The sequence below is a fragment of the Triticum urartu genome, chromosome 1A (genome assembly GCF_056163025.1).
Source record: "Triticum urartu cultivar PI428250 chromosome 1A, HENAU_Tu73, whole genome shotgun sequence".
In the NCBI taxonomy this organism is placed as follows: domain Eukaryota; kingdom Viridiplantae; phylum Streptophyta; class Magnoliopsida; order Poales; family Poaceae; genus Triticum; species Triticum urartu.
This window is the reverse complement of record NC_141873.1, coordinates 267243365-267268163: the sequence shown is the minus strand read 5'-3', so window position 1 is coordinate 267268163 and position 24799 is coordinate 267243365. Positions and strand designations below refer to the sequence as shown.

Sequence of the window (24799 nt, the reverse complement as noted above, 5' to 3'; positions counted from 1 at the left end):
TAGGAAAAAAATCATAAGGATTTCAATCCTCTGAAAATCCTATAAAATTTCTTTGAATCAAAGGAGCCCTGAGTTTGTTGTGAACTCAGTAGCTGGCGATTCGCTGGTCTAACTTTGTAATGGAATACAAGGTTTGTAATGGAATACAAGGTTGTTCCTTCAACAAAAAAATATCTACAGGAAGCTAGAACCAGCATAATCCAGTCAACTAATCCACACATCACATCGAGACGGGGTTTGTTGGCAGTATGCAATGGTGGTCCATATATCCAAATCATTTGTCATCTATGATGACTATTTTCTCCTAGCGCAAGGAATCAAATAGTATGAGTGAACATATTTTGTAATGCTGGTTCCACGATGCATTGACCAATAGTAAGTGTTTAGGTACATTAGATGACCTGTTGCATCCATGGCACAAAACCAAATGGAATCAAGAAGTGATGCTAACTATATGAAGTTGTATTTGAAAGGAATTATAAGGAACATCAAGGCTCAAAAGTGGCACAAGTAACAAAATACTCCCTCCATTCCTAAATATAAGATGTTTTAGAATTTTAAAATGTGAACTGATACAGACTGAAATGGGTGAACATAGACAGTAAAACATGTCTAGATACATGTGAATATGGAAAAAGCTAAAACATCTTATATTTATAAACGGAGGTGAGTAGATTAGAGTTGGTAAATGCCTGGTGGTATCACAACCCTTTCTATCTCTACATCTGCTTCCGGTAGTACGTACTTTCCTGCATAAATACATGGTGAAGGATCTGTGGGCATGTTAAGCCTCGAGCGATTCCAACCTCTTTTTCATTCACCTCACCTAGGTTGACATCGAGCTCATTCCTCGTTGCGCTCTGCCCCTTGCCAACCCAGGGGTCATCTTCGTGGGGTATGGGTCCTCACACGACCGTCACATGCTGCCGGGAGCATTGTGACCAGCATAGTGTGTCCGGATGCAACCTAGGTTCTCCGTCGAGCAAGTGGAGTACCCTTGCCTTGATGCCTTCCTCACTTTCCTCCTTGGTGTTCCTCCACTACATTTGAGCATGTTGTGTTTTGTTTTTCTAGATTTTGATAGCTTTTCATGATAGCCACGAACCAAAAACCTGGTAATTATCATCATTTTTTATCTGATAGCCACGACATGTGTGGTGCTAATGCCCTGATAGCTACGCCCAATAGGTGTTTATTACAGTGAAAATTTGGTACCTGGAATAACCTGGTGACTATCACAGAATAACCCAATGATCGTCACCGAATAACATGGTGATTATAAGTGGAAAATCTGGTGCCTAGAATAACCAACATAATCTGGTGACCTTCACCGAATAACCAGAGACTATTATTGGGAAATTCGGTAACTAAAAACTTGTTGAATAATAATAATAATAATAATAATAATAATAATAATGATGATGATGATAATGATAATGATAATGATAATGATAATGATAATGATAATAATAATAATAATAATAATAATAATAATAATAATAATCATCTAGTGACCATAACTGAATAACTTGATGACTATTATTGGGAAATCTGCTATGGGAAGTCTTGAGGTGAAACTCTAGAATAGTCTAGTCATCACACTAGGTTATTTTGATAACTGAAACAATAAGACAAATAAGCAACACTAGCAAAGAGCCTGTGCCTTGCAACGGAGAAGAAAATACCACACTTCCCTAACACAATAACTATAACTCAAGACCGCAATAGGTCCACATATATTATTTTAACACATGGTATCCCATGTGGTGTCGCCATTTATCCTCCTTTCCACCATCGCCTACGGTGGCCTCACTGCCCACACAATAACAACGCTTTTAAATATTGTCAATCCTAAAACATCTCTCTCGACATAAGATGAGAAATATGCTTTTCTTGTGACATTTTGGCGAGGTGTGCACGTGCGGTTATAGAAGATTTGTTTCGTCTCAATCCTAGTTTTGTCGAGGTGCTCATTTTCAGTCCTAATTGACATCGGTATGAAAGAAAGACGGATCATGCGCTATTGGTTAAGGTTGCACCCTAAATAGCTTTTTTAATGGTTAACAGGTAAATAACATCATATTCAGATTCTATATTTTTAATCAAATCACATATATAACATGTTAAACTTGGAGTTACCGTTTAAAAGATTTGGATATTTTTAAAAATCATTTGTTCCGTACTGCGGTTGATTAACCCAATTATCAAGGGGTTCCTGCAAAAGCAAAAAATTGGCTTGCGATTGATTATCAAAAATATCAGGGGGTTTATGCAAAAGTGAAAAATTGACTTAAAATGGACTATAGGTTGATTAATAGAATCATCAGAGGGTTTTCTGCAAAATAGTATGACGGACTAATAATCCTATTTTCTTTATTAGTAAGTATGTCACCTACATAATCAATAACATAATTCAGATTGCATGGTCCTTGTTATTAATCCGATAACAAAGTATTGCATAATCTAGGCAAGTAACATATCCAACGCGCTCACCGTGCCTAAAAACAAATTTCGGCCACGCGAAGCCATGAACCTCCACTTGGAACCTTCCCGTGCTCTCTTGTCTTGGCAAGGAAAAGCTCCACTACGCCCGTTGTCGCTGAAAAACCTTCCCCGTTGTCCTTCACCGGCATCGGCGCCCCTTTCCCCTCCCCCACGTCGTCCTTCCCCGGCCAGGCCGCCCCTCCGTCGCTTGATTGCCGCCAGCTAACTTCCTCTCCCACGACCCGCTGATGTGAGACCCGTCACCCGATTACAGTCGTCCGCAGCCTCCCCACGACAGATGGGATCCGTAGCTGCCCCCTCTGACCACCGGCGATGACCACGTGGCCGTAGAGTGCAGGCTCAGTCATCGCTCGGTTGTTGCTCCGCCGGCTACGATTCGTCGATGCAAAAGGACGATTGGCTTCTCTTCTTCTCCGACGACAAGGAGGCTGCCGACATGAGATTGGAGCAGCACCGGCTTCCGGCACGGCCTCTACGAGCAGTCGGCGGGACGCTCCTCCCCGCACCCGTCCCCGTCGTCTTCACCCCGGAGGAGATGATGGCTGCCATCCGGGATCTCGCCCAGGCGGTCACGAGCATCTACACGTTCCTCGCGAGATCCTATGGGCCGCAACCGCCTGTGCCCTTCGCCACCGCCCCGCCGCCGCAGCAGCCGCTGCGGCAGCCGCCATCCTCGGCGACCCCCGTCGCCGCCGCCATGCAGCGGCTGCCACCACCAGCGACGAATCCCAGCGCCTCCACCATGCAACAGGGGCAACAGCTGCAGCCGCCGCCACTGGGCATCCCAACAACGGGCCCGGGGGTGCCCATCCACCAGGTCCGGTTTCCCCCATTGCCATCTCCGTTACCGGCCTGGCTCATTGGGTCCCTTGAGCCGGTCTACATGACGGCCTCAGTCGGGCCGCACCCGCAGGCGATGCACCCGGCCATGCAATTTGGCGAGTCCTCGGGCGCCGCTGAGCCCTTCGCCAGCGTCGACGGGACCCTGTTCTAGGGCAACATCCTGATGCCCGCCTACTCGGCCCCGTCATCCTCGCTGCTCCGTGCTGACGAGGCGCACCCGCCCGTCGTCCACGTCCAGACGCCGCCGAGATTCTCCAAGCTGGAGTTCGCGACCTACGACGACACCGTCGACCCCCTGAATTGGCTCAACCAATGCGACCAATTTTTCCAAGGACAGCGCACGCTCGCGTCCGACCGCACCTGGATCGCCTCGTATCATCTCCGAGGAGCCGCACAAACGTAGTACTACGCCCTCGAACAGGACGATCAACTCGAGTGTCGCCGCCAAGGGTTGTGCTTCAACTACGACGAGCCCTACATACCGGGCCACGTCTACCCACGACTCTTCTACCTGGAGGCTGCAGACTACATTGAGGAGGACCCTGCCACCGTCGGGCTCGGCGACAAGCCCGCCCTAGTTGACGCGGAGGTGTTTGGCGACCGTTGACCTTCCCCGCCTTCCAGCTCGAGGACGAGCTGTTTGTGCAGGCGGGAAGGATGTTATGACCGGCATATTAGGGGCTTAGCCCAGTTAGTTGTGGCCCAGTTTATTTTATCGTTATTAGGGGCTTAGCCCAATTATCTTATTAAGAGGATTATGTAAACTCGTGTAAGGACCTGTTTTGGGATTAAGCAAGAAGCAATCATATTTGCTCGGCTTCCTTAGGGAGCCGGGAGACCTAACCCTAGCTGCCGCCCCTGCTCTCTCTCTCTCTCTCTCCTTCCTCCACGCCATCCCTCCTTCCACCCCTACAACCTGAGACCACGCCCTGGTAGGGATCTGGTTCCTACCAGCGCTATACATTCTAGGTATCGTGCCTAAAGGCGAAAACAAATAGCATTATTGCATCAACACCAAGCTTTGCAGCTGGAGATAACTCGTTTATTCTTCAAACATAAAAACTAGCTTGTGTACAATAATTTGGTGAAGTGGTGCATGGTTACAACAAAAGTTATTATAATGGGTACACATACATGCGCTGCTGGCAGTAGCCACCCCTAATTGATATTTGTTGGTTTATACCTTTATGGTTTTGCCAAGTTACTTACAGATTTATGCCAAACAATGCATTTGCACACACGACAAATTGTTGGAAAAATACTTCTTACGTTCCTAAAAGTAAGGCCAACAGTTTTTTTTTCAAAAGTCAAACAGTGAAGTTTGATCAAGTTTATAGAAAAACTATTAATTTCTACAATACCAGATCAATACAGTTAAATACATAATATAATATTTTTATACCATGTCAATGTAGTATTATAGATTTTGGTCGTTTTTTCCAAAAAGTTAGTCAAACATTGTATTGTTTGACTTCTGGGAAAAAAATATACGCCTTACTTTCAGGAACGGAGGGAGTACGAAGATAACCCAGAAACATATTTCCCACTTTCTAAGACCAGTGCCCACTGCCCCACAAGTCTCAGGAGAATATTAACAGCCTCAGCGAAAGAAATCACAAGTAAAAGAAAACAAAGAGATAAAAATTCAAGCCTAAAATAGAAAAAAAAACTCAAACCTACCTCAACAAGTCTAGGCAGCACCAATCAGGTCCTTTAATTCAACAAGTCAGTCAGCAAGTTCTTGATACTCCTCTGAACCTACGAAGTCCATGGCCTACATAAGATAAGATCAATATTATATTATCAGGGAGAACTTCTCAAATTCCAGTACTGAGAGAAATGGGTCAGTTATTATAAATGGCATGGCTTTCTTTTCATCGTGTCATTCCTGGTCTGCATTTCACATGTTCATGAACTAAATTTTGTTGTTAAAGATGGCTACTCTACATCCTTGCGATCATTCAAGAATTAATAGTAAATATTGCAAAACCACAACTGTTGAGGTATCAACGTTGCTTTTTACCACCAATCTATGGGCAGCCTGTGTCTCAAAGCCCAGATCTCACACGTTCAGGCTCTTAACAGCCTTACCGACTGCTTGCTCCCATATGCCAGTGCTGAGGAGGCAGAGAAGCACCACCAGAAGGTAGACCGATGAATCACGGGTTGAGCCTGACCTAGCCAGTATAAGCCACACGAGAGTACTGCTGTCGTTCACTTCATTTGTGGAACTCAGTTCAGCCTGTTTCAACTCGGCTAACTTACAAAGCAAATCCCCAATACCGATCAAACACTGAGTCCCTAAAATTCAATAAATGTGTGGTCTGAAAAAGATATACAGCTAAACTATCGGTTTTACAAACTGTCAAACCAGGTGTTACAGCAGCACGGTCTATCGGTCACGCTGCAGGACAGCCAAAGCAATGATCCTATGCAGCCGTAGCATCATTGTTGTAATTTCTTTGCACCACACTTCAATGCTTGACCTATTTGAGAGCACGTGCTGTTAAAAGATTACTCTTGACCTTCATCCCCAACTTGGAACTTATCGAGCTGCTTGAGTTGCTTGGCTGCTCACTGAACATTATCCATTCTTCACCTCTCCATTATGGCGTACTTGGATGCGGCGGATGGCAGCAACTCGAAAGTTTTCTTGGCAGGAAAAATAATAGCAGGGAGGCGAGAGACGCGGGAGAGCATGCTATACACCGGCTGGTCGGCCTCAACTCGTGTCTCGTCCATCTGCTACATGGCTGCGTCACAGGACGGACCATTGCCTACTCGGCACATGTGGGCCAAGGCTGTTAAGAGACCTAAGGGGTAATATTTCGTCTTTAAGACACAGTCCCCTGGCTATAATGGTGGTCATATGATTTTTTTTCCAAAAGTGGTGGTTAAGTGATATAAGTGCCAGAGTGGTTGAGATTTTGCGATATTTCCTCATGAACTATATATAGTGGGCAGCAAAACCAAAAGTCAGGTACCTCTTTCAAGGAGCTTTTAAGATGCATCTCAGCTAACAATAATTCTTGTTTCCTTCCTGTCGTGGATGAAATTTCCATGTAGAACTTGCAAAGCTGCAAAGAAGCTTGAGCAAACTTTTTGAACTTCTTATGGTCATGACATAATTCTGAACCCTGTGAGGATAACAATCACTAAGATGATGTGGAACTATGAGTACTAGAACATAAATACAGTACACAGTCTGTTGCAAGTAGAAAGTAACAATGAAATAAGAATACTTGGATTCAACAAGAAAATAAAGTCAGCACTTACACAGCATTCATAAAATTTCCAAACGAATAAGTAATTATACATCAATTAAAGCCAGTGCTACTTAACAAGATAGTGAGGATATACGAATACACACACTGTAAACCAGAGAAGAGGAGATTTGGGGGAGGCCACACATGGTGCAACTGCCGTGGGTGGCCTTTTTTCATAAGGTGCTCAAGGAGCAATTAGGGTTTACAAACACTATTACAAGGTATGCAGAATCAGTAAAAGCAAATATATCGCAAACACACACAATTTGTAGATGCCATTGCAAAGACGGAAATCTTGCCACTGTCAATTACTTCCTCCATTCCAAAATATAAGACGTTTTATAGCAAGCTAAAACATCTTGCCAAAATGTCTTATATTTTTAAACGGAGGAAGTAAATACCATCCACTCTTTCTTTCTCGTGCCTCCCCACACCATTCCCCTTCTCCAACTTATTAGTGTGCCAGCTTTCTGTCACACTCTTAACCCCTAGGACTCACTGCATGCTAGTGTCCAAGCACACTTGCTCATCATCACAGACAACGACCATAACACTCTTGATAAGGCCATGGCCCCCATCCTATTACTACAACAGCTCCAACCCGGACAGCGGTGCCACGATGCATCTGAGCAGCACAATGGAACAAGAGCTGTGTTGGTCGGGCAAAATGGGGCGACTGACACCGGTCAGCATCTTACCATCAACCACCAATAGCATGCCACTTACATTCTATAGGCTACAAGAATGTCTATGTCAGAGGTGTGCCTGGTGACTCAGCATGCCCCAATCCGTCACCTGGGTGCAATTTAGTCTGCACACAGCACTGTATGGCATAGCCAGCAGACTTTTATTGCCGAGTCAGCCATATCAGACTCTTGACACCTGAGCCGAATTCAAAGACAAAAAACTAAATCAGAGTCAGTTCCGACACCCATGTTCGCATGCAAAGACGTGCGATATTTACACACACAGCATGCATGATGTACAGCATGATCCAGAAGAACAGAACAGCAGCACAAGAGAGCACGGCAAGGCGTTGTTGTATCTCGTCAACACAGTGCGTGTGTGATGTTTTGGTCAATGATCTAGGACCGAGAGGAGACGATGTGCACTCGTTGGCTCGGCTCGTTGGCAATTCTCAGTGCCCACTGCCCACCACATGTTTGACGATGCCTCAAACATGAAATTTTGCATTTCTTTTCAATTTTTCTGTCAGATGGCCAAATTGTCACTTTGGTATTCATCGAATTCGGTTGCTAACAAATCCTATTTCTAACCTTTGAAATGATCCACAGCAATTACCTCAATTTGAAGGGCAAACTATGGAGAAAAAATCAGACACCTTCTTTGGACACTATACATTGCCTCTCATTTCTTATTCTCCTCACTGGAGACAATGAGTTAAGCAAGTTGCCACAATACTGCCACCCTCCTGACCGCACATGAACAGCTGCATACGCTGCTGTCCAATTTTCTGACCTGCTCTAATAAAGCTTAGCTTTTGTGTTATTTTGTTTGGTTCTCTTCTGTTTTTTGGAAGGTCTTTATTTCAGTTTGGCCATTGGCCTTTTGTACTTCTGCGCAATCTCAGTGTCTTCTTCATAACACATAACGACAGGCATTTTGATGCTTGTTCGAGAAAAATTAGCAAAAGAAACAAACCCACCATGCATGCCCAACAGTGGCCAAAATGTTAAGAAATTCAGTATTCCTGGTATTTTTGACTCTACAGTAGACATCGGAATAGGAATACCAAGTTACTTTTCACACATGCCACTTCAGAGGTCAATAATAGTATAACATGTAGAAGTTCCAAAAATATAGAGAGAGCATGCAGGAGAGGAAACTTAAGGGAATCCCAGAAGAATCTGGTTGGCTTTAGCTTCCAAGCCAGATTTGGATTTTGTGTCAAAACCAAATTTCTGAACACAGATGCTCACCCGTCCGCCAATACAGAAAAGATGAATATTTAGGACACATCTCACACTGTTGTGTTGGTGTAGAATAGGCAGTCCTAAGCATGTGCAGATGCAGCTATATAATTCAAATTGCTTGAGATGATGAACTGTATGTAGAGGAACATGTATCTTGAGTGCTCGACTTGAAGAATCTGGTGTGTCTGCGCTAATAGGTTTCATGTTATATCAATTTGAGTGTGCTCGACTCTATTTGTTGAACTTGTGTTGTTCAATATATTTATGTTCAAACATGCAATTTTCCCAGTGTGTGCCCTATCTCCAGTTGGCTAAGCGGACTACTGGAAAGAAGTACTATGTACCAAAGTAAAACATTAAGACATATAGCAAAACCAAAAAGAAAGAGATAAATGAGTCATTCAGTGTGGACTAAGTTTATGAACCTTTAGATATTGAACTTGATTGAGCAAAGCTTTAGAACATTTCTTGAGGTCACCCTTGCTCTTATGGTATCTAGCACATAATCCACATATCTCCGGAACGCTAGCCCCATTTTGTACAATCTAGAAACACAACCAATCAGATAAACTGCAGGTCAATGCGGGAATAAAGATGAAAGCCAAGTAAAAGCTTATGAACCTGCTCAAGGATATCACCAATTATATCTAATAATTGACTTGATTGCCTGGTCTCTTTATTTGAATCATCTGAAGTGTTGCCTATGGATTTAGCTTCTTGAGTGTCATTAAGATGAGTAGCTTGTTCTTCAAGGGTGGTCATCACCTTGTCCAGTAAATCAACATTGAAGCACTTGTTGACGGACAAATTTAATACCATTTTGATAGCTTCAAGTGTCTGCACAGGATACCATGCATTATATTTTGTCATTCTACTACACATTATAGCTGGCGCATAGGCCTAAGATACTCAGATATTCAAATGAGAGAACATCTCCGCCCCACAGGGAGACATGGAGAAAAGCTATCTACTTCATGAGATTAACAAACTTGGTATAATATGAAGATCTATTATTAAACCGTTGAGTACCAAAGATTACAAATGGTATTACACTAAATAAGTAAAGGAAGAAACAAACCATTGCATATCTGTAAGTATGATGCAAGAAGCCAAGTTACCAAAAGCCATGGGAAGAGCATCGCTGCAAGTCAGTTTTGACCTCAACCAGTGGCTGGAGTAGTTTCTTTTCTTCTTAATTATCTATGCATAGTACTAATCTATTTAGATATACTATACTAACAGAAGGGTTTCTCATGTGCTCTATTACCTTCAACAAAAACAAAAGATAATTAACGAGTATAAAGTCAGGATCAGATCCCATAAAGGGGATTGTGCTGATGTGTGTGATCAGCTGAAAAGTAATCCACATCAATATACTTCTTACCAGTCGAATATTGCCTGTGTCCAAAGCAACCTTACTGTAATTTTCCCAAACTTGCCAACTATTCCTCCTATAAATAAATGATTTAATTTTAATAAGAAACAATTTACTTAATAAACTTATGGAATAGGAGGTGATACACACTTGAACTTAACAGCTTCCCTGAATGACTGGACTGACGCTTGACTCTTCCCTCTAATCATGTGCCTGAAAAACTGACATTATTAGATAGAGTAACAGATAAGAGAAAATCTTGTGAGAATAATCCTTGCTTAGGATTTAATCTAGTAGGTTTATGTATCCACTATTCAATAGGTAAGCCTTAGAAACTAAGGTAGCAGTAAGAAACTTTATTTTGTCATCTTGGTTACCACTAGTGGGCTGTCAGGTCCAAACCGACATACCTATGTACCGACCTTGTATCCTATATATGCCTACCACTATGAAATACAAGGATTGCCGTCTTTGCAGCACACACATAAACCATCTAGCCAAGTACCAGTGTACAAACCGACATACCTATGTACCGACCTTGTATCCTATATATACCACTATGAAATACAAGGACTGCAGCTTTTGCAGCACACACATAAACCATCTAGCCAAATACCAGTGTACGACAGGAAGAAAGAATTTCCAACAAATTTATGTCACAAAGATCAAAATGGTATTGCTTTCATTATAATCAAAATATCATAAAAATTTCTTGGGCCAACAAGTACACAAAACAAACGAGTGGTTCTTCCTTCCCCGGAACATGTAACCCCACCTGAGCATTGCAGCTTATGTAGCAGCTTTGACTTGCATGTTTGGTACACTATAATTTCCAAATGAACTATATACGAAAGTAACTCGATGCATTCTTTATGAAAGCTGGCTATTCCTAGTCCAAGATAGAACATAGCAGATAGCACTATCCAATAAGGTGAACATGTCAAAACCAAAATGTTCTGGCGTTAGTTTGACCTGGTGAACTGAAGGGTTCAACTGAAATAAAGAAATATCAACAGTGCAAAGGAAGAGAAGCTAACTGCAACTACGAGGTGAATGAATACAGAAACAGGACACCTGATTCCATCACAGCTACAACATAGTAATGAAGGAATAAATATAGAAGGGTGAGCATACATGCAGGCTATATTGTTCCATGCTTCTCCATTTTCAGGATCTATCTGCACAGCACGACTAAAAGCATCCAAAGCCTTCTCAAGATCTTTGTACTGTTTTACTAGGGGAATAAGCTATTCTAAGCTTAGGTTTCCTATATTATAATATAAAAATATAGTACGAAAAATAGAAGGATCAACAAGAACCAGACAAAAGAACAAAGGCAAACCACAAAAAAGGAACAGCTAAAAGAGAACTGCGAGATAATCAACAGCTGGAACCTCTCCGATCATATCATGCTTTAACATCTAACAATTTTTGAAATCGTTAGCAAAATAGGACATTTTTGTGACCCAGTAGTAGAGCACCCTATTTGTGAACTGAGATAGAAATTTTGGCACCGATCGTATATTACATATTTAATATTTGAAACAGACCAAATGTATCTTGTACTGTCCAGAAGAAATGAAAATATGAGCGTACCAAACATTTCATCACTCCGACTCCTCCGACTCACATGTAAACATTGTGCAAGTACAGCAGCTTGCTGGACCGGAGTTAGTGATATATGTGTGCTTCCACTATTCGAGTAATTCACATTTTCTGCTAGCAAAGGCGTTCTTAGTATATCACAGACACTTTCACCAGGAACATAGCTCCTCGTCTTTGACAAAGCCACAACATCATCCGGAGCTCCTGTTTGTTCTGTTGATTGCCCCTCATCAGCTGCTGGTTTAGTGGTCTTTGTAATAAGTACCATTTGGGACTTCGCGTCCACCTATACCAAAGGATTGATCATTTCAAAAAGATTAAGGACAATGATTCCATATATGTTATGCAACAGCAACATGAATGATAGAAATGAAGTAGCTTTTAACTATATATGTGATGTATACATCATTGTTCTCTCATTTTCTAACAAGGTCCTCAAAAGTCAGACTACGAGGGAATCAGGTAGTGTCTATTTTCAGAAGGAAGTCAATACTGAAAAGCATTTCTTGCAAAATGACATGGTCCTCTATCATCAAGCTCCAGAAGCTAAAACAGAAACAGGAAGTGCCATGAGGTCGAGCACAATATACCTGGTGTATTGTTCGAAAACCAAGAATCCCTGTGAGGGAAAGATGAATCCCACATACCTCTTGAGCACTATCCAGATGCAACCTATACAAATACAAACGCCATAATTCTTTTAGGACAGTATTATGCTCAGATCAGCTACAGTTTTTCTGTTCCCACTGCCATTCAGCATACAGGTTGAATAAATCAGGAAAGCTTCGGTACCCTATGATAGTAAATCAGGTACGTATTCATCTAGAAGTACAACACAGATAAGCTATCAAACATTCATGGAAAATATTTCTATAGAGAACATTTGTTTCCGAAAAAATGTCCCTGGATGTGTAATCAACTTTTTGCAGTTATTGGCTCGTGCTTTAAGTCAGTCTAGACATGTTATGCCCAGCACTTTAACTTCACGGCAGCCTCTGAACATCCCATGTAGTGATAAATAGTATTTTGAGTGTCTGACATACAAGACATGACTTCTTATCAACTATCCACTATCCAAGTTATTTCTACTTGTACAATAATTTCTGAACATCCCACGTAGTGAGAAATAGTATTTTGAGTGTCTGACAAACAAGACATTTGACTTCTTATGAACTATCTACTATCTAAGTTATTTCTACTTGTACACTAACTATCTACTTCGTTTTACATGTAACCTAAGAGAAATGAACTAGTGATATATTAGGGGCCTGTTCGGCAATCCATCGCTCCGAGAAATACGAGAATCTGCGGAGCATCTGTTTCTCCACTCCGTATTTTCAACTGAAGCTCGGGCCGCTCCGGGAGCGGAGTCGTGTGGAGTGGCGAGACTCCGAACAGGCCCTAGATAGCAACAATTGGACATATATATGTCTTCATACATTCTTACTGTTATTCAGTCTACCACTAGTGATCCTGAATAATTGCCTTAGGGCAAGTATACAAGTATACTGACATAGGCTTAGGTTCTTGTGAGAACACAAAAGCACACATATCCTCTAGGAAACTTGTGATATGATTTCTTACCTTGAAGCATCAACTCGACCATACTTATTTATACTCTGCAAGTCCAGCTTCTAAAAGAGCAGCTGAGACTAAAGAAGAGCCTTCTCCATCACATAAGAAAGAACCCCAGTAGCTAGAAACCCTTTCAAGTTCACCAAAGTGGGCCAACATTTTATTTTTGTACACCTGTACTTGATCAAACAAAGAGGATGATAGCTCATCTAAAATATTCTGCTGGGACATGGATAATCTGCACAGCCACCATGATACACTGCAAAGGTCAGAGTCTAGGCTCTTTATGCTTGTCAACAGAAGTTCCGCAAAGACAATGAACTGCAAAATAATAACAAGATAAAAGCTAAGATTGCTCAAAAAATGAGATACACTATATATTTTTCTGAATTTATGTCAAAATCAATCACAACGCCCAACAAAAGGTACCCTCATACAACACTAGTTATAAGTTCTAAGTTATAACCTTTCAAAATTATGCATTTAATAAGCCCCATTTCCAATGAAAAGGCGATCCAAGAGATGGAACAACAACACTGCTAACATCCAATAATCCCCCTCCAACCCAAAAAGAGATGTATTTTGACTTGTTAAGACAAGACTTTGACCAACAGTTACTCCATTAATATGTCATAGCCTTGTCTTGACGAATCAAATATGCCTCACATTTGCGATGGAGGGAATACTGAATTAAATTGAATTAGTACTAAACACTGGAGTAACAGTACATGCACCAATTTTGTAAATCAAAAGGAACTTTAGCCTGCTTAACACTTCTTTGCATGTCCATAGCCACATTGTCGTCTAGTGTCATTAGACATATAATGTGTCGGTCATTATGTGTTCCGTACGTGTTATGTGCGCAAAAATGACTAATACGGACAGGTCAAGCTTCATCCGGGATGGTTAAATCCGTTAAATGAGCTAACAATAATCTATATTATAGCTCATACAGAAACCTATAGTCCCAGTGTATTACTCCCTCCGATCCAAATTAGTTGTCGCTCAAACGGATGTATCTAGCACTAGAATGCGTCTTGATACGTCCATTTCAGCGACAACTAATATGAATTGGAGGGAGTACAAATTATGAGATATTTCAACGTAAAGCAACTGTCTACAGACAGATCATACAAAAGATGGAAGTAGAGTATACAGAAATAAAAACTGAAAGGAACTCCAATCGAGTAAAATTACAATGAGTGGACAGAGCAAGCCACCTGAAAATATATACCTGCAAGAGCAAGAATTTCCCATGAACATGGGAACCAAAAGAAGCTAAATGATGAGAAGCCCATGCCTCCCATTTGCCTCCAGGATCACTATACCACCTTTCATCCAATGATGAAGTCCAAAAAGGAACGAATTTCCCATGAACATGTGAATCAATGGAAGCCCATTGATCCTGCTTGCCTCCAGCATCACTATACAACCCGTCATCGAATGATGAAGTACTAAAGAAAGGAAAGGGTGAATATTTTCTTGGAGGCCTGCAAATAGTTGGAAACAAACTCAAATAATTATTAGCCACATTAGCATCTATAGTACTAGAGAATTTACAAATGTCTGGAGGCTTGACGAATACACTAAATGAAGTTTCTACAAAGGAGAGAAGATGCAAGTAATCGAATTATCGATTCAAAACTTTACAAGCCACGCAACCATATGCTGAAACACGTTATCCCATAATAATGAAATGCTGTAGAAAACAGTTGAGCTTTACCAACTCACCCTGTCACGTTCTGCTGCGTGAATGCGAGCAGCGCCGCCACCGCTGCGGAGAGAACAAGCGCGCACCTGCACTCGAACCCCTCGTCCGCCGCCCCTCCTCCGTCATCCCCCAGGACGAACACCTCGGCAGCGGCAGCGAGGTGGCCGTAGAACTGCGCAGGGGAGTCATCGTCAGCCTCGGTCGAGGCAGAGGCTCGGAGGATGTGCGGGACGGCGGAGGCGAGCGCAGCCGCGTAGTCCCCGAGCTCGACAGCGGCGAGGGCGGAGGCGGCGACGGGGCCGAGAGGGTGGACTGGGGGAGGTGAATGAGGCGGTGGTCGGGAGGCTGCGGTGGGGAAGGTACAGCGCAGGAGGCGGAGCTCGACTTCACGGAGGGAGGTGGGGGAAGGGCTGGATGCCGCCATGGCGACGTCGAATGGTTATTTTTCTAGAGGGGTTAGAGCATCTCCAGGCGCCCAACACGGCGCGGGCAAAAAACAGCTTTAGTGCGCGTCTATCGTCTATCGTCTGGTTCGACGCGGCACGCTGCGCCCGCTCCAGCAGCCGGGCTAAAATGCACAGCGCGCGTTCATTTTACAAACTAGAAATGTAAGCATTGAAGTAAAAATTAGATAGATTGTATAGATTTTAAACGATACAAAGGTATTTTATATCTGAAACATAGATTGCATAATAAAAATGACAAACGATAAAAAACGAGATAGATTGCAAAAAAAAAAACTACTCTAAGTCGCTATCATTATCACCATTATCATCCTCGGCGGTGTCGTCCGAGGTATCTAGCCAGATGTCCAGCCACCGATCATCGTTCGGCGTGAAGAACGACTGCCCACCTGCTGCAACGAGGTCGGACTGCGCATTCGCCAACGCCTTTCGCCGACGCCTGTCCAACCGCTCCTCGCGGCGTCTTCGCGTGTCCTCCTCGTGGCGCCTTGCCCAGTAGACCTTCTCGTAGGCGACGTCCTCCGGGTGGCGCCGGCGCCACTCCGCCATGACCCACTCGTCCTCCTGGGCGACGAGGAGGCGGCGCTGCCGCTCGGCGTGCTCCGCACGGTCTTGTGTCGTGTTCAGACGCGGCGACGGGGCGAAGTCGAGCGCTTGCTGGAGCGTGTACACATCTTGAAAGTTCATCTGGCCGCGTGGCCGGCCTAGGCGTCACGCCGCCGCGTCGTACGCGCGGCCGGCCTCGCGCGCCGTCCCGTACGTGCCGAGGCCGAGCCGGAGATCGCCGGAGCGTATCTCCGCGTAGTAGCCGCCGTTGGGGCGCAGGCGGACGCCGCGATAGCCGGACGCTCCTCGGTGGCGCGTCAGTGGCGGGGCGCTGGGACGGTGGAGGCGCGTCGGTGGCGGGGCGCTGGAACGGCGCGTGGCAGAGAGGGAGAGGAAGAGGAGAAGAGGAGGCGTGGAGAGGCGCGTGGCGCGCGCCGCCCTTTATAGGCGCACCGGAAGCGGTGCGCAAAAAATGGCACGCTAGCTGGCGCCTTTTCGCGCACGCGCAAACGGTTCCCGCGCGCGTGATTCTCCCGCCACCGCTGGAGCACGGCAAAACGCCCCACACGCGCTAAAAGCTGCGTTTACCGCGCGCACATCGTTTCGCGTGACCGTTGAAGATGCTCTTAGGGTTTATACTTCATTAAGCTGGAGTCCATGTGTTTGGGCTTTCTTCGGTTGCCCAATGTAGAATCCACGTGTGAACCTCTCAGGATTGGGTGATCCCCACCCAACCCCAACACCCCCCCCCCCCCAATCCCTGTGTGCATAACCTGTTTGGTTGCTCCCCTTTAGTAATATATACACAAAAACGACAACATTGTTCCATGGAATGAAAAGACCACCCAGTCTATACGTTTTATCTCAAGTAAAGAGCAAAATAGTTGAAATATAATACAGATGTTAAATAATTTATCTCAAATAAACAACAGAATAGTTGAAGATATAATACAGTGTTACATAATTTATCTCAAGTAGGCGGCAAAATATTTCTAATAATTCTTAGTTGTTCCAAGCTAGAGTCGATCAGATGATACCTCGCATATTGCTGTGGAACTTCATAAACACATGATGTAAAACTACAAAGTTGAACCGTAGATGTGATCATAAATTGGAAACAAATAGAACCATAGACACACTGATGGAGTGCGGTTATGCTAACGGACCACTATGATAACTAGTTATAAAATTTATTACACCCATATACTCACCAATAACAAAACTATCCATGAGATAATGTAAATGTATGTTAATGGAAACACTAAGAAAACAATTCAAGGTGTGATCTCTGTGTCGTCTCAAGTGCCTGTAGCTTAGTTGTTTCCTTGTCGACTGCAAAAATGTAAGGAGGCATGCATGATTAGTAAAATAAAAAAAGCTACATGCAAATTGTAATTTTCTGATGTAGTGATGCATATGTTTCTTGTGGTCCGTTGATTTGCATATCTGCGTACAAAAATCCTGGCGTTATTGGCAATTTGGGATCGGAGATACTTGTGGTACCGATGGGAGCGGCTCCCAGGGAGGCCACCATGGTGGTGGTGGCGATGGCGCCGGCACGCGCGGGCTCGCCGGAGGGTATGGCCGGAGCAGGGACAGTCGTGGTTGGCGGTTGCCACCCATGGACGCTACGCCGGTGGCCCCACCGCGCCTGCCTTCTTATGCCAGGGACAGGATAACGATCAGGCCTTTCGCTTTTGACCGTTTGACTGGACGCGTGGAGGAACAGCGTGGCACCGGCCCGTTGGAACATTCGAATGGGGGACAGGATGGGGTTGTGACAGGCGCTTTGGATCAGGTTGCCCCATCTTTGGATGTGGCACCGGCCAATCAGCATGTGCGCGTACAAAGCGAGGCGGAAGCGGTGCAGCAACCGAGGAGGATGCTGGCATCCATTGTCACAATCCCATCCCCGACGCGAGATACGGTCGTGGATGATGTGATTGTGACGCCCGGATAATTAGGTTACAGAAAAACTCTGCTAAGGATGCCACGTCACCTCCGTTATTGTTGCTAATCCCTCGTTAGTTCAAAAAAAACCAATTCAAAATTCAAATTCCAAATATGGCATACAACAAAAGTTTTCAAATAATAAAACAAAAATGTTCGGTTTGTGGCAATTAAATCATAGGTAATATTGGTAGAGAAACAACATTTCTATAAAATAATTAAATGCACTATGATAATTAAAACAGTAACTAAAACATTAATTAAATGCCTTTTCTAAATTATAAAATATTAAAACATTTTATTTAGGGGTCAAACTTTTTGTAGCCGTGGGTTAAATGATAATACTAATTTAGAAGTTTATTTTATCCTTTAATTAAACTAAAATACATTAAAGACTAAAAGAGAAATGATCAAAAGGTAAAATTAAAAAATAACAAAAGTAAGGGACCCCCCGTGCTGGGTCTCAGCCCAGCTGGCCATCCAACCGGCCGGCCCACCTAACCCCTCCATAACCTCCCCACCGACAGAAACCCTAGCCTATCGCCCCCACTCGCTCGTTCCCCCACTCCGCCCCGTTTCTGGATCGGGGGAGCGACTCCCTTCCCTCCCCCACGACCGCGTCGTCGCCTGACACCTCCACCCGGCACGCCATGCCTGAGGACCGCCACCTCCGCCCGCCCGCTCCTCCAGGGTCGCCGCACCGAGCCTCTCTGCTGGATTCCTCTCGTCTCGATTTGGATTGACGCCCGAGCCGGTCCCTGACGCTGCCGCTCGGAGTTCTTCCCTCGCCGGACCGCCTCCCCGCCACCGTCGCCGTCTTCCCCGACCTCCTCCCCGCTCCCCATTGCCATGAGCCCTACAACTACGGTGAGGCCCTCGGCCTCCTCTTCCCCTCTCCCCCTGTCGAACACCGTCCGCCTCGCCCGACGTCGTGCCCGCCGCTCCAGGCCGCACTCGCCCTCCACCACTACAGCCTGCACGCGCTGCACCCGCGCCGTGGCCGACCCTCTGCTGCTGCTCTACCCCACCGCGCTACCGCCCTCTTCCCCACCCGTCGACCTCGCCGTGCTCTGCGGCCTGCACTGGCACCTCGCTCGCGCTCGCCACAACCATCGCCACGGCAACCGCGTCCTCCTCCACACGCGCACGCCGCCGCCCGCCTGCGCCGCATCCGCCACTGCCGCCGCTGCCAGGCGCCGCTCGCCTCCGCCCTCGCTCGCTGGCCTCTCCGGCGCGGCCAGTGCCTCCCCTGGCCACACCATGGCCATAGATGGCCCCCTGTGTGTGTGCCATAGCCAGGGCGTGGCCTTGTGCCACTGACCACAGGGGCCCACCCCCTGTTTAGAACGATTTTTAATAACAAATAAAATTAATCAATTAATTAATTAGCAAATCAATAAATTAACTTAATTAACTCTGTTTAAATTAGCCTAACTACCTAATTTAGTTAATTAAAACTGGTAGTTTAGTTAGGTCTATGACAGAACGACCCCACATGTAAGTTTGACCCAATCAACAGCCCTGTTGACAGCTGACATCATGCTGATGTCATGTCATAACCCTATTTTCTATTTAAATTAATTCTGCTTTTTCGAAATGATTTAAAAACTTTAATAATTCATAGAAAATAAACCGTAAGTCGGATGAAAATAATTTGTACATGAAAGTTGCTTAGGACGACGAGACGAATCCGGATACGCAGCCCGTTCATCCGCCACACATCCCTAACCTATGGAACTCGCAACTTTCCCCCTCCGGTTCACCTGTCTGAAAACACAAAACACCGGGAATCCTTTCCCGGATGTCTTCCCCCTTCGTCGGTATCACTTCCTACTGCGTTAGGGCATACCTAGCACCGTGTATTGCGTCATTATGTTTTGTGATGCTTTGTTTGCTCCATATTTACTGTTTCTTCCCCCCTCTTCTTCCCTGGTCGACCCCGAGACCGGCGCTGATGCCACCGAGTACAACTACATCGACGACGAACCCTTCTCTTGCCAGAGCAACCAGGCAAGCCCCCCCTTTGATCACCAGATATCGCCTACTCTTCTCTATACTGCTTGCATTAGAGTAGTGTAGCATGTTACTGCTTTCCGTTAATCCTATTATGATGCATAGCCTGTCCTTGCTACTACTGTTGTTACCTTTACCTGTTATCCTAATGCTTAGTATAGGATGCTAGTGTTCCATCAGTGGCCCTACACTCTTGTCCGTCTGCCATGCTATACTACTGGGCCGTGATCACTTCGGGAGGTGATCACGGGCATATGCTATATACTTATACTATTACATTACTTATGATACTGTTCGGAGATGGGGGCTGAAGGGGCAGGTGGCTCCATCCAGGTAGTGGTGGGCCTGGGTTCCCGACGGCCCCCGACTGTTACTTTGAGGCGGAGCGATAGCGCAGGTTGAGACCACCTAGGAGAGAGGTGGGCCTGGCCCTGAATCGGCGTTCGCAGATACTTAACACGTTTAACGAGATCTTGGTATTTGATCTGAGTCTGGCTACTGGCCTATCCGCACTAACCATCTACGCGGGGACAGTTATGGGCACTCGACGTCGTGGTATCAGCCGAAGCCTTCGTGACGTCAGCGACTGAGTGGCGCGCGCCGGATTGGACTGTAAGCCTGCTCTTGTATTAAGGGGGCTAGTTCTGCTTCCGGCCGCGTTCGCAACGTGCAGGTGTGCAAAGGGCGATGGGCCCAGACCCCTGCGCCATAGGATTTAGACCGGCGTGCTGACCTCTCTGTTGTGCCTAGGTAGGGCTGCGACGCGTTGATCTTCCGAGGCCGGGCATGACCCAGGAAAGTTTGTCCGGCCAAATGGGATCGAGCGTGTTGGGATATGTGGTGCACCCCTGCAGGGAAGTTAATCTATTCGAATAGCCGTGATCTTCGGTAATAGGACGACTTGGAGTTGTACCTTGACCTTATGACAACTAGAACCGGATACTTAATAAAACACACCCTTCCAAGTGCCAGATACAACCGGTGATCGCTCTCTCACAGGGCGACGAGGGGAGGATCATCGGTTAGGGTTATGCTATGCGATGCTACTTGGAGGACTTCAGTCTACTCTCTTCTACATGCTGCAAGATGGAGGTGGCCAGAAGCGTAGTCTTCGACAGGATTAGCTATCCCCCTCTTATTCTGGCTTTCTGCAGTTCAGTCCACCGATATGGCCCTTTACACATTTACCCATGCATATGTAGTGTAGCTCCTTGCTTGCGAGTACTTTGGATGAGCACTCACGGTTGCTTTCTCCTTCCTTTCCCTCTATCCCTTCTACCTGGTTGTCGCAACCAGATGTTGGAGCCCAGGAGCCAGACGCCACCGTCGACGACGACTCCTACTACACCGGAGGTGCCTACTACTACGTGCTGCCCGCTGATGACGACCAGGAGTAGTTAGGAGGATCCCAGGCAGGAGGCTTGCGCCTCTTTCGATCTGTATCCCAGTTTGTGCTAGCCATCTTATGGCAACTTGTTTAACTTATGTCTGTACTCAGATATTGTTGCTTCTGCTGACTCGTCTATGATCGAGCTCTTGTATTCGAGCCCTCGAGGCCCCTGGCTTGTAATATGATGCTTGTATGACTTATTTTATTTGTAGAGTTGTGTTGTGATATCTTCCCGTGAGTCCCTGATCTTGATCGTACACGTTTGCGTGTATGATTAGTGTACGATTGAATCGGGGGCGTCACAGTGATCTAGCTGGTTGATCAGGAGCAGGACAAGGATGTGGGTGGTTTAACACACCGGGCATAGGATCCCACCACAATGGGGGGCCAATGGGTGTCGCGATCCGCGCACCGGGCGGATTGGAGGATTGCGGAGATGGGGCCATGCATGCTGATGATCTAGGCATGAGTGCGGACCATGTGGGTCCGGATGCGGCTAGCCAAGAGGCTCGCGGGGATGGGACTGATTTGGATGTGACTGAGGCCGCGTCCCTGGGGCAGCTGGGAACTGATTCCCATGTGCAGGTGTGCGGCGACTTGGGGGACCCGCCAACGCCAGCTGTGCAATCGAACATTGGTGTGCATGCCTCGGAGAAGGAGCCACCCATGCAACCGGCCCCCACCATGATTGGGCTGCATGCATCGGGGGATGAGCAATCCATGCAACTAGCTTGCATGCCACGTTCTGGCGAGGACGTGCAAGGGATGACCCCGCTGGAGGCTGCCGCATACAGCAAAATGAGGGCGTTTTGCACGAGCATAATACAGAAGTTGGCCCCACCTTTGATGCGGGAAGTGCAGGCCACACAGCTACGCCCCCAGACTGAGCCTTATACACCACGCCCAGCCACCAGGGTTGCGAAGAAAAACGGCACAAAACCCATCCAAAGCAACGCCGGCTGAGAATGTGCTACTAAAAGCACTTGGAGTTCGTACGGATGATCTTCACGTGGACGAGGATACGGTGAAAGGCCCCAGGGAGCTGTTCGACTCTTCTTTGAGGGAACAACACGTAAGGATCTTTGCAGCAATATTCGGAAAGGAAATGCTACACAAGGAAGAATTGGAGAGGGCAAACACGACGGTCGTACTCACACGCTGAGAGGGCTCTTGTGCGGAGGATGGGTGTTGGTGATCATCTTGCCAATGGATCACAACCTGGAGATTCTCTGCTAGAATGTGCGGGTTTTAAATAACCTGGCAAAAAGAAAGGCGATTAGGGAGATCGTCGTCTCGACAAAAGTTAACGTGGTGTGTCTGCAGGAGACAAAACTCAATGTAATCGATCAATATGATGTTATGCAATGCATAGGGCCATCCTTTGATGGTTTTTGCTTATTTGCCAGCGTCAGAGACCCGTGGTGGCATCCTTTTGGCTTGGGACTCCAGTGTGGCGTCCATGGATAATGTGGTGGCCGATACTTATTGTATCACTGGCAGAGTGACTACAAAGGAGGGGAACATGTGGTGGTTTACCGGAGTTTACGGGCCACAGGGGGTGAGGATAAAGCTGCATTCCTAGAGGAGTTGAGCGCACGAAGAGCTTTGTGCCCAGGACAATGGGTGGCCATGGGGAATTTAGCATGATTTTACGAGCAAGTGAGAAGAATAACACGAATCTCAATAGGAACATGATGAACAGATTTAGGTCGTTCGTTGATGACCACGAGCTCAAGGAGCTCTATATGCATGGAAGGAAGTTCACTTGGTCAAATGAGCGAGACAATCCAACACTCACCAAGATTGATCGTGTCCTCGCTTCGGTAGATTGGGAGCTGCACTACACGGATAGTTTGCTTCATGCCATGTCGACTGGAGTCTCTGATCATGCCCCGCTACACCTGGCCACTAGTGCCATGTGCAACCCAAAAAGGCGCTTTTGTTTTGAGATCTTTTGGGCTAAGTTGGATGGGTTTGAGCAAGCCATTGGACAAGCTTGGGTGTGTGATCAGGCGATCATCGATCCCTTTAAGAGGCTAGATGCCCTGCTTAGGAATGCAGTTGTTGCGTTGCAAGCTTGGGGGCAGAGGAAAGTTGGGAACGTCAAGCTGCTCATGGCGGTGGCCCACTGGATCATTCTCATGTTCGATCAAGTACAAGAGAGGAGATAGTTGACCATGGAGGAGCTTTGGTTGTGTCGCACGCTGAAGAAAACCATGCTGGGGCTCGCATCCTTGGAGAGAACTATCCAAAGGCAATGTTCGAGAATCTGATGGCTCCAAGCTGGAGATGCGAACTCCAAGCTATTCCAGGCTATGGCTAATGGCCGAAGAGCAAAGAACTTCATAACGCACATCAAACACCAAGGCAAGATTATAACAGATCAGGACATGAAGCAAGAGGTTATTACAGAGGAATTTGAGTGTCTTCTTGGGCGCAGCTATGCTAGAAGATACACTTTGGACCTGCAGTAGCTGGGCTTGGAAGCTTTGGACTTGCAGGATCTCGAGGTCATGTTCACCGAGGAAGAGGTGTGGGAGGTGATTAAGGATATGCCCACCGATCGCGCTCCGGGACCGGATGGATTCATAGGGGTATTTTACCAAAAGGCATGGTCGGTGATCAAACAAGATATCATGGCAGCTATCCACAAGCTCTATGTGGGGGACGGACGTGGTTTTGCTATGCTCAACAAGGCACTCATAGTGCTAATACCTAAGAAAATTGACGTAGAGGAGTTTGGAGATTTCAGGCCAATAAGCTTATCGCATAGCTTTGCAAACTCTTTGCGAAACTGCTTGCAAATAGAGTTAGAAGAAGGATGAAGGAAATTGTCTCCATTAATCAATCGACTTTCATATCAGGAAGGAATCTACATGACAATTTCCTCTTAGTTCGTCAGGTGGCTAGGAAGATGCATAACAGAAAAGAGAAGGGGGTCTTCCTCAAATTAGACATCTCTAGAGCATTTGATTCACTGTCATGGCCTTTACTATTCGAGGTGCTCAGGCAGAAAGGGTTTGGGAACAAGTGGCTTAGCTGGATTGCAACCCTGCTGCAAACGGCAACTACCAAGATTGTGGTGAACGGAATACCTGGAAGGAGCTTCACGCATGCTTGTGGGCTCAGGCAGGGGGATCCTATATCCCCCCTCCTCTTCGTAATTGTGATGGAGGTTTTATCGGCTCTTATTAGTAAGGCAATGGAGGTGGGTGCCATTAGCATATTCACAGGAATCTCTTCAAATCAATGTCTATCCATCTACGCAGATGATGTTGCTCTGTTCATCAAGCCCACGGAGATGGATCTGCATTTTGTGCGCACCGCTCTGGAGATCTTTGGTGAGGCCTCGGGCCTCAAGATGAACTACAGAAAATCCTCTGCCATCCTAATCTGTGGCTCGACGATCGATTGCAACAGGGTACAGGGGATGCTCCAATGTTCTATCAGTTCATTCCCTTGAAAATATCTGGGTATTCAACTTGCCATATCACAACTTACCAAGCCGGATTGGCAGCCCATGCTCGATCAGGTGAGGCATTTCATCCCGGCATGGCAGCGTGGGCTAATCTAGAGGCCCGAGAGACTCATTCTGGTCAAAGCAGTAATTGCCGCAAGGCCT

The 24799-nt window shown here is 45.9% G+C and overlaps 1 protein-coding gene and 1 pseudogene across 2 annotated transcripts; both read right to left on the bottom strand.

The window, feature by feature from the left end:
• Positions 1-1463: 1463 nt before the first annotated feature.
• Positions 1464-15291, bottom strand: LOC125532814 (uncharacterized; annotated as a pseudogene). Its single transcript, XR_015613919.1, has 12 exons — positions 14835-15291; positions 14338-14593; positions 13113-13424; positions 12119-12200; positions 11343-11814; positions 11058-11157; positions 10074-10136; positions 9933-9999; positions 9170-9385; positions 8974-9093; positions 6333-6485; positions 1464-5122 (listed from the first exon to the last, which is right to left on the bottom strand). The product of XR_015613919.1 is annotated as an uncharacterized LOC125532814 (transcript).
• A 263-nt stretch (positions 15292-15554) lies between these two features.
• On the bottom strand, positions 15555-15965 carry LOC147990815 (uncharacterized). Its single transcript, XM_087538407.1, has one exon. It carries the CDS (start codon positions 15963-15965, stop codon positions 15555-15557), a length of 411 nt encoding a protein of 136 aa, XP_087394533.1.
• Positions 15966-24799: the final 8834 nt, after the last annotated feature.